This window comes from Malus sylvestris, chromosome 8 (genome assembly GCF_916048215.2).
Source record: "Malus sylvestris chromosome 8, drMalSylv7.2, whole genome shotgun sequence".
Classification (NCBI taxonomy): domain Eukaryota; kingdom Viridiplantae; phylum Streptophyta; class Magnoliopsida; order Rosales; family Rosaceae; genus Malus; species Malus sylvestris.
Window position 1 is genome coordinate 10,720,543 of NC_062267.1, and position 10,650 is coordinate 10,731,192.

Sequence of the window (10,650 nt, forward strand, 5' to 3'; positions counted from 1 at the left end):
ATATGTGTGCAGTCATCAATAAACATAACAAACCAATGAGCACCACCAAGTGTAGCAGTTTTAGATGGTCCCCAAACATCAGAATGAATTATCATAAACGGGATTGAACTTTTATTCAAACTAGGTGGAAATGAAGTACGATGACTTTTAGCCATTTCACAAACACCACATTTAAAGTTAGAGATATCATGCTTAACAAATAGGCTAAGAAACAACCTCAACAGATAGCCGAACGAAGCATGTCCAAGTCGACGATGCCACAACCAAATCTCCGAAGCTTTATTCCTATCCCCCTTATTTCCTTCCACTGCAAGAGCTTGAGTCAACATTCGGGAACTGTTCGATGTCAGCTCTAAATAGTAGAGCTTCTCATGCCTAATACCATAACCAATCATCTTGCGAGTTCGAATGTCCTTAAAAACACAAAAAGAAGGCCAAAAAATCACAAAACAATGTAGGGCGACAATTATTTAAGCAACAGATAATAAATTATAGTCAAGAGAAGGAACAACGAAGACATAATCAAGATGCAGGGTATCGGAGAGTAATACATCACCTTCCCCGATAACGTGGGCAACATTACCATTGGCAACACTCACGATAGTTTTAAGGGATGGTTTTAGGGTTTGTACCTGTCTAGAATCACAAGTCATATGTTTAGTAGCACCAAAATCAATTATTCATGTATTATTCGTAACAAATGCAAAAACCTTTAAAGCCTTACCAGTGTTAACAGTATGTTAAGAATGTATCTTAGTTTCAGCAATCAATGCACACGACTTATTACATTGAGGAACACGAGTCTTATCCCAATTATCAAGAACGATTCGGTCAGAACGATTTGGGAGGGTTCGAACTTGCATTGCCATTGCTCTGGATGGAAATAGACAATTCCTAAAATCCAAAACAAGTTAAGCCCAACAAAAAAGAACAAGTCAAGCCCAATAAAACATATGTTGACCTTAAAACAATGGTCCAAAAAACAAATCGAGTTACTTTTCTCCCTTTTTTTTCTTCTTTTTTTCCTTTTTTTCTTTTTTCTTTATTCTTTATTCTTTTTCTTCTTTGTCTTCTCTGAAGCCCCATTTTTCTGGAATTAGCTTTCAGTATGTTTCTCTCTGCGCGAACTTGTGACAGACAGCGGGTTCAACTACAGTTCAAGTGGCAGACAACGGGTTCGATCTTGTAACGATTTCAACCAATCTGGGCAGCAGCGGTTCAACTACAGTGGTGGGTTGGTGCAGGTGCGTCCCTGGGTTCTGGTGGTCTCTTCAACAACAGTTTTGTATTACTGCAGGTTGTCAGGCGTAGCGGGATGGCGAAAGAACAGGTTGTGAAAGCAGACTAGGCTACAGGTTCAGTGGTGTGGACCTTGGGGTTAAGCAGTGGCAGGCAACAGGTTCTGAATTTCTAATGGTGCTTGATTCCTCATTAAAGATATGTAGGCAACTCGAGGCTCAATCTCAATGCAACTTCAAAATCAAACAAACAACCATCTCCCCATTACGTTTCTATATGTTATTGGCACACACGGTGGGATCCATTCTCGCTTTCATCTCCATAATACGGTAACTAATGTTTTACTTTGCTTCCATAAGTTTTTCAGAAGCTGAACTAAAAGAAAAGGGGGACATTGAAAACGGGCCTCGTGTCTCTAGTGTAGAAAATAGAATCTTAGTAGGTAAGGAATTAGGATTTGCGAGAAAGATGGAAATGTAGAGAGAGAAAGAATTGTGTGAAATGTATTTTCCATTAATCTCAGATCTGCGTACATTGAGTATTTATACATAAATACTGAGGTCAACAACTTATGTTGACTCATCACTTCCTTAACCTTCCTTAACTAACATATAGACCAAAGTACTAATCTGGTGCTTCACATCTTTGATAAGATTGTGAACCTTCATTACTCCTAACACACCCCCTCAAGCTGAAGGTAGAAGAACGAACTAGAAGCTTGCCAGCCAAGGAAGCAAACCGTTCAGCAGGAAGGGACTTGGTGAAAATGTCAACAATCTGTGACAATGTGCCAACATGTTAGACACTAATCTGTCCTAAAAGAACTTTCTCTCGGATGAAATGGTAATCAATTTCAACATGCTTGGTGCGAGCATGAAAAACCAGATTGAAAGCTAATGCTATAACACTCTTGTTATCACAGAAAATGACAAGTGGTCGGAGAAGAGGAAAGGAAATATCAGAAAGAATCTTGCAAATCCACGTGACTTCTGCAGCAGTATTTGCAAGTGATCGGTATTCAACTTCAGTGGAGGACCGAGCCACTGTGTTTTGTTTCTTAGCACTCCAAGCCACCAGATTTGAGCCCAAAAATACACAATATCCACTGGTAGAGTGTCTGTCAACCGGGCAGCCAGCCCAATCAGCATCAGACCAAGTTCTTAGATGTTGAGCACCTTTTGTAAACCATAGACCTGAGTCAATGGTACCTTTGAAATACCGTAATATACGCTTGACAGCCTGCAAATGAATGGTTCTTGGGGCCTGCATGTGTTGACAAACTTGGTTAACAGCAAAGGCTAGATCCGGTCGAGTCCAGGTAAGGTATTGCAAAGCACCAACAGTGGATTTGTAGGAAATAGGATCAGGAAGGAGGGTATCAAAGTGATCCAGTTTAGAAGAACTAACTGGAGTGCTAGAGGGTTTTGCACCCAACATATCTGTTTTCTTTAGTAAATCCAAAGCATACTTTGATTGATGAAGAAATAAGCATTTGGAAGACATTTGCACTTCAATCCCTAGAAAATAGTGAATATCACCAAGGTCTTTATCAGGAAACAGAGTTTGAAGATGAGAGATAATGGTTTGACAGACTAAAGAAGAGCTGCCTTTGATGATTATATCATCCACATAAACCAAGATGAATGTAATAGTTGTATCTTTCTTGATGAAGAGACTAGTATCAGATGCAGAAGAGGAAAACCCCAACGAAAAGATGGCACTATAGAAGGCTTCATACCAGGCTCGAGGAGCCTGTTAAAGACCATATAAAGATCGCTGAAGCTTGCAAACATGTGTAGGTTTGGAGACATCAACAAAACCAGAGGGCTGCAGCATATAAACATTCTCCTTCAAATATCCATGTAGAAACGCATTGCTAACATCTAATTGATGTACAAACCAATCATAGTGAACTGCAATGGAGAGAAGAATCCTGATGGTTGGTGGTTTAGCTGCAAGACTAAAAGTCTTTGAAAAATCTAAACCTTATTGTTGATGAAAACTTTTAGCCACTAAACGTGCTTTATACTTTTCTATAGACCCATCAGCTTTATGTTTCACTTTGAAAACCCATTTACAACCGACAAGATTGTAAGATGGATGATGAGGTACCAGATCCCATGTACATGTGGATTGAAGAGCCTGAAACTCAGCTTGCATTGCTGTCCTCCAAGGAGCATGTTTAGAAGCCTAGAGATAAGTAGTTGGTGTGGATGGAATCTTGGTGAGAGGATCCACTGATGAAGGAAGATGATGCTTAGTAGCTGTGCAAATTTTTGGTTTGCAGATGCCGGACTTTGCTCCAGTAATCGTAGGATGAGTGTTGTGAGGTGCTGTTGGTGAGACATGTTCCTCAATACTGGAATCAGTGACTGAGAGAGATGATGCAGACATTGATGGTGCATGGGAGATATCAGGACTTGCAGATTCCTGAGGTTGAGAAACTGCACTGGAAGAAGAGATTGGTATAGGTATGGTCACTGAAATGGGAGAAGGTGCAGGATTGGAATTGGAGATTACAGATGATTGAGGAACTAAGAGATTGTGATAAAGGTAAGGAAAATAACTCTCATCAAATACAACATGCTGAGAGATGTAAAGTTTCTCAGTGATAGGATCATAACACCTGTAGCCATTGTTATTTAAACTGTATCCCACAAAAATGCACAGTTTGCTCTTAGGTTCTAACTTGTGATTGGAGTAAGGTTTAAGCCATGGATAACATGCACAACCAAAAGGTTTCAATGTATGGTATTATGGTGAGGCTTGAAACAATTTTTCCCATGGGCTCAAGATAGAAGTCTGTGGTGGTAACCTATTTATGAGATAAACTGCTGTCTGAAAAGCTTCAACCCAAAATTTAAGAGGTAAACCACTCTCAGAGAGTCAAGTCTTGCCCATTTCAACAACATAACGATGTTTCCTCTCAGCACACCCATTTTGTTCAAGTGTGTGAGGACAACTCAGCTGATGAGTAATACCTTGAGCATTAAAGAAACCCTGAAGTTCGTTGCTTAAAAACTCACCCCCTAAATCTGATCTTAAACATTGAACTTTGGATGCAAAAAGTGTTTGAACTTTGAGAATAAAAGTCTTGAGAACTAAAGTAACATCCGATTTGAGAAATAAATGATATAACCAACTGTATTTTGTGAAATCATCCACTAGTATTAAGTAGTATCTGTAACTAGTACAAGAGGAAGTATGAGAAGGTCCCCATACATCAGCATGAACCAAATGAAAAGGCTTGACTGAGATACAATGCAACACAGAGAATGGGAGCTTAGAAGCTTTACCCATTTGACAAGCTGCATAAATGGACAATTTATTGACTGAACCAATTACAGGTAAATGATGAGTGCATAAAACAGAATGTAAAACTGCATTAGAAGGACGTCCAAGCCTTCTATGGCAAAGAGAAATGTCAACCTTTGCAACCATTAACGCACGAGAAGATATTGTTATCCCAGAAGAACCATTAAAAGCATTCCTGTACAATGGATAGAGACCACCTTCACTAGGGCCCTGAAAGAGCATCTTACCAGTTATCATGAACAAATTTGTACACAGACAACAAATTATGCGAAGCTTGAGGGACAAGTAGGACATCTTTAAGTCTAAAAACAACATTAAATGTGCGTATAAAAGCTTGACCAATATGAGATATACACAGACCTTTACCATCACCAACAAATAGTTGCTCACTGCCAGTGTAAGGAATGACAGAATTGAGAGAAGAAGGATCTAAAGTAACATGGTGAGAAGCACCACTGTCTGTGACCCAGTAATTTGGTGTAGCCTGATGTACTGCAGTCATAGCCTTAGGAAAGTAGGCTGAAGGCATTGAAGAAGCAAATTGAGAATGTCGGCCACACTGAAGAGCTTGATGACCATGTTGATTACACAACTGACATGGATTTGATTTCCTAGTGGAGAAATTTGATTGATTAGATTGAAAACCACTAGATCGAGATGGACCAGCACCAAGAATTCCACCATTTTGATTGGTGAAGCGATTGCCCCAAAAATTATGATTTTGATGGAATCTGTTTCGATTTTGATTACGACCTCGATAATTCCCTCATAATCCAGAGTGGTGACCAGAAGTAGTAGAGGATTGAGCAGCAAGAGCATGAAATGGAGCAGATGTATTAGACGCAGTCAATCGAGTCTTACGCTTTTGAAGAGAAAGTTCCTTGCTCAAGAGTAAACCATGAAGTTCATCAGAGGTTATGGACTCATTTCTAGTTTCGATAGAGTCAACAAATGACTCGTAATCATCAGGAAGACCAGACAGAATATAGGCTACCAAATCAGACTCAGAAATCAGCTCACCCGCAGCAGCCAATTTATCAGAAATTTCTTTAATTGAATTGAGATAATCAGTCATCGAAGAATCACCTTTTTGAATCGTTTGAATCTTAGCACGAAAACTATGAATGTGTGTACGAGAAGCTCTAGCAAAATGTTTTTCCAGAGAAAGCCAGAGAGATCTAGAATCATCCATACCAACAGTCAGAGGGAGAAGATCTTCCGAGAGAGTCGAATTAATCCAAATCATCAAGATTTAATCTCGTTCACACCAAATGTCATGCGCTGAATTAAGAACACGAAGTCCAGCAGAATCACAAACAAATTGAGAGGGGCATACATTGGTGCCATTGATAAGCCTTAAAAGCTTAAATCGCTTCAGAACTAGAAGAAATAAACTGCGTTAGGTAAAGTAATTGTGACGAGTCAACTTTGTCGGAACCATACCGGCGATGTTCTGAACAGTGACTGAGGCAATTGAAGCAAGGAGAGGATTGGAAACCACAGCGTGAGGAGCAGAAGGTGAAGAATTTGCAAAGGGAGAAGAGTTGAGGAGTTCGCCGTTGTAGCCATAGCGAATCACACAAAGAATTGAAGAAAGAATTGAGACAAGATCTATTTGGTAGGTGAGAAAATGCAAGAAAATCAAGAACGCAGAAGCGGAAGATCAACGTCAGTGGACTCCGGCGATGATACCATGTAGAAAATAGAATCTTAGCAGGTAAGGAATTAGGACTTGAGAGAGAGAGAGAGAGAGAGGGAAATGTAGAGAGAGAAAGAATTATGTGAAATGTATTTTCCATTAATCTCAGATCTGTGTACATTGAGTATTTATACATTAACACGTAGGTCAATAACTTATGCTGACTCATCACTTCCTTAACCTTCCTTAACTAACATATAGACCAAAGCACTAATCTGGTGCTTCACATCTTTGATAAGATTGTGAACCTTCATTACTCCTAACATCTAGGACTCAAATGAAGAAGACCATGTCCAACAAAATAAAGAAGCAAAAGCTATTGAAGCTCACGAAGTCACTAAGGCTGTAGCATTCTGGCTGTTATGATCAACTCCATTTGTCAAATAGTGATGGGATCTAATCTGTTCAACTTGATCATTATCGAGTCTTTAACCGTGGCTTCTATGAAAGAAGAAAGCGATGTTCCAACAAGACTCACGCATGACCCTAGCCCTCAAGTTCCCTCAACAAACTTCAAGCGACTTTATGACAAGGTCCAAACAGCTCATGCTCGATTAACCTACTCAATGTAAGAAACCAATAGTGATCAATACTGAAAAACTCAATAAAACAGGTCTTAACAAATGAGCCGTTAACGAGACTCCAAAATGATCTCTCACACAATTATATGTCAAGTCAAGACCCAGGGCCGATATATCACCGAGGGCATTCTTAAGAACAAGTCCACTCATTTAGAGCGCAAAGACAAGGCAAAGGTATAGATGCATGTAGGTAAATTGTCTTTTGAAAAGTGAAATGTCATTACTTTTGTGCAATTCCACTCGTTAGGGTTGGGTAAGGGTGATTGGTGACCATTGGATCGGCTTAAATATACACATCATTCAATTTCTTAAGTGTTATATGTACAAAATAACCATTCAGAGATCAAGTAACGGGACAAAACTTTTGGACGGTTGTAAATGAAAAATCACGATTTAACGGTTATTTTAACTCCGATTTGGATGATTTTTTACAGCTACATTCCTTGACCATCTATGAATACAATGAATGAATTTGATCATCAATTTAAAATATTTACACTAGTAGATACCACAAAATCTTATGTTATACTTAATGAAAGTATAAATAAACTCTAAGTGTTAGTGAATCTATCGTTTTGATGGGATATGCATTCTACGAAACTAATTTCAACGATCCAACCGTCAAACTTGTTTGTATATGAGATTGCATACGCCAAAAATTGAAAAAAAACATTCAGAGATCAAGTAACGGGACAAAACTTTTCGACGGTCATCAAAGAAAAATCACGATTTAACAGTTATTTTAACTTCAATTTTGATGATTTTTTACAGCTACACTCCTTGACCCTATATGAATACAATGAATGAACTTGATCTTCAATTTAAAATATTTACACTAGTGGATACCACAAAATCTTATGTTATACTTAATGAAAGTATAAATAAACTCTTAAGTGTTAGTGAATCTATTGTTTTGATGGAATACACATTCTACGAAACTAGTTTCAACGATCCAACCATCAAATATGTTTGTATATACTTCGAGATCACATACGCCAAAAATTGAAAAAAACAAACATTCAGAGATCAAGTAATGAGATAAAACTTTTCGACGATTATAAACTAAAAATCATGATTTAACGGTTATTTTAACTTCGATTTTGATGATTTTTAAAAGTTACACTCCCTGATCCTATATGAATACAATGAACTAATTTGATCGTCAATTTAAAATATTTACACAAGCGGATGCCACAAAATCTTATGTCATGCTGATCGATGAAAATTGAGGATTTTGTAAAAGGAATAACATGCAAGCTTTGAGTTCCATTGCTAAGGTTTAAACTTTTGAGAAAGGTTTCACAACCTTGAAAACAAAAACTCTTTCTTTTTGCATATCCTTGCACATTTAATATTTTGTAATAGACTAGTAGTGTATGGATATTTGTTTATTAGACTCTTATTTTTTAGTGTAGATGTAGTACTTAAATGACAAATGTGTTTTAATGTTTTGAAGTAATATTTATGTGGCAATGTGTGGCATGTGCAAATTTAAGAAAAAAAATATATTTTTCTTAACGGGTCATAACTGGTCGGGTCACTTTATCCTAAGGATCCGTTAAGATAATGGGTGTGACATGACACGACCCGTTAAGATAACAGGTGTTATAGGAAAATGACACGAATACAACAGACACGACCCGTTTGCCAGGCCTAGTGGGACTTAGGACTCGTTTAACAAGTACTAGCAATTAAAAACGCTTTTAAAGAAATATTTTGGAGTTCTAAAAACACTTGAAATATTTCTTTCCATTTATTTAGGCCTAAAGCCCAACAGGCCCCAAGTTGATAAACCCGTCACCCTTTTCCGCGCTATGGCGCGAAAAGACTCCCAATTCCAAAAATCCAGTGCGACATTAGGGTTTCACCTCACATGCTACCGGTAGTCTGGGCACTGCTGCTTCCTCTCCCCCACCGCAACGATGTCCGGATTTTCAGACCAGCTCGAAGAAATCAAATCCCTGATATCTTCAGCCGCCACCAAAGCAAACAAGTCATTCGCCTACTCCACCCTCTTACACCTCCAGTAGCAATCCTCCGACTGCCACGATTTAATTCAAATGCTTGCGCGGAGCTGCCGGAGCCTCATCCGTCCGACCGTCGCCGATGTTCGGAACAATGACGAAGAAATGTGAGTTCTTCCGATTCGAAATGTCATTTTTCTGGGTTTTTCATTTATTTTAATGGTATGGTGTAACTGAATACGTCTTGGATTTTTTTTTTTATTTAAAAAAATTGCAGTGCAACTCAGGCATTGAAATGCTTGGGCTTTATGATATATCATCCGTCCATCGTCGCCGAAATCGCAGGTACATTTAGCCACTCAAAAATCTGATTCGTTTGAAATTAAAATTTTGAACTTTTTAGGCAGCTGAGCTTAAACTGATAACCAAATTTCTGTCACCAATTTCTTTGTTTCGCAGCGGATGATGTCAAATTTGTTTTAGATTCACTGGCAAAGCTCATTACAACCACGAAAATGAAGGTTATTTCTTTATATTAACGGGAATTTATTACTAAAAGCGATAATCTTTTTGTGTTTTTAGTTTTTGTTTTTTCGCGTGTGTCCGAATATTAACCTGCTGATTTCATAACTGCAGTCTGTTTGCAATTTAGGGGTGTGGTGCATATCTATCCAACAATTGAGTACACCACTTTTAGCTGCCCATTTCCATTCTCTTTTGCTTGCGATTGTTCATGCCATTGACAATCCTATCGGTTCTTTGTCGACTACTTTTGAGGCTATTCAGGTAATACATCGCAAGTATCATGCGTTTTAAATAGCGTTGTTTTCATACTAATTCTTCTGAATGTGCCTTATGTTATTGTGACTGGCTGTTATGAAGTTAGCAACTTTGTTAAGTGAGAATATGAGAGAGATGTCGCATATATGGGCTCCTCCAGTATATAGAAGACTCCTTAGCTCTCATAAGAGGGAGAGGGATATGTCAGAGAGGTGTTTATTGAACACTAGGTGTACAATATTACCCCCTCCGCTAAATCTTTCCAAGGTACTCACTTGCTCATGTCATTTTCTTGTAGTATGACTTCTAGTATGGGTAGCTTATGCCGTGTCATGGAAAAATTAACCATAAGATTATATAGCATCCCTTCCATTGGTTCCACGGGTCTCACATAGAACCATGAGGTGGCTTTCCATTATCTTGTTAATACATATTCATTTTCTTGATGTTTTGTTTCCTTTTCATCTTTCTCGTTTTGGTTTCTTGAGCTTGAATAGACTCACTTATCATTAAACCTTCTTTTCTTAGTTATTTGAAAATGCCCAACGTTGGAGCTACCATTGCGGTTTCTACAATAGTAAGTTGTTGTTTACAGTAACTTAATTTCTTCTCGTGTTGACGGCAATGTACGTACGTAATCTGTGTGTCTGCAATATTTGATGCAGGTTCTATGCCATATTTGAGTCTCCTCCATGGGAAGTTGACGGAAGAAGAAAGGAAAAAAGCTGGCGAAATTGTTAATATTCTCGACGAAAGCATTACTAGCTTGACCTTCCCCGTAACTCACTTTGCATTGTATGAAATTGACTACGATGACAAATCTCTGAAATCTTGGACCAAGATTGCTGAAATCGGTCGTTAGACAAGTTCTCCGGTTGCATATATATGCATAGCACTTGACACTACAAAAAAATATGGGCACGCACAATAAATTATTTGTGTCCTTTGAGGTCAAAGAGCACCAACATATTTGCTCATAGACAAATAGCAACAGTGCAACAACAATAATTCTATGCGTGCCCTTTATGAGTGTGTCCTTTGGTCAAAGGGCACAATATAGTTGTTTGTGTTA

General features: G+C 38.4%; 1 protein-coding gene and 1 long non-coding RNA gene across 5 annotated transcripts; both read left to right on the forward strand.

The window, feature by feature from the left end:
- The first annotated feature begins 8,640 nt into the window (after positions 1–8,640).
- LOC126631805 (uncharacterized) lies at positions 8,641–9,976 on the forward strand. Of its 4 annotated transcripts, none has more exons than XM_050301953.1 (5): positions 8,641–8,965; positions 9,076–9,143; positions 9,258–9,319; positions 9,435–9,584; positions 9,681–9,976. In XM_050301953.1, the coding sequence occupies exons 1-5, from the start codon at positions 8,895–8,897 to the stop codon at positions 9,879–9,881; spliced, it is 552 nt and encodes a 183-aa protein (XP_050157910.1). In that variant the 5' UTR covers positions 8,641–8,894; the 3' UTR covers positions 9,882–9,976. The 4 variants fall into 4 exon arrangements, with proteins under 4 accessions (XP_050157910.1, XP_050157913.1, XP_050157909.1 ...); XM_050301956.1 differs by having other exon boundaries at positions 9,685–9,976; XM_050301952.1 differs by having other exon boundaries at positions 9,435–9,583; positions 9,668–9,976.
- A 103-nt stretch (positions 9,977–10,079) lies between these two features.
- LOC126631806 (uncharacterized) lies at positions 10,080–10,429 on the forward strand. Its single transcript, XR_007626458.1, has 2 exons — positions 10,080–10,155; positions 10,244–10,429. It is a non-coding gene; the product is annotated as an uncharacterized LOC126631806 (long non-coding RNA).
- The last annotated feature ends 221 nt before the right edge of the window (positions 10,430–10,650 follow it).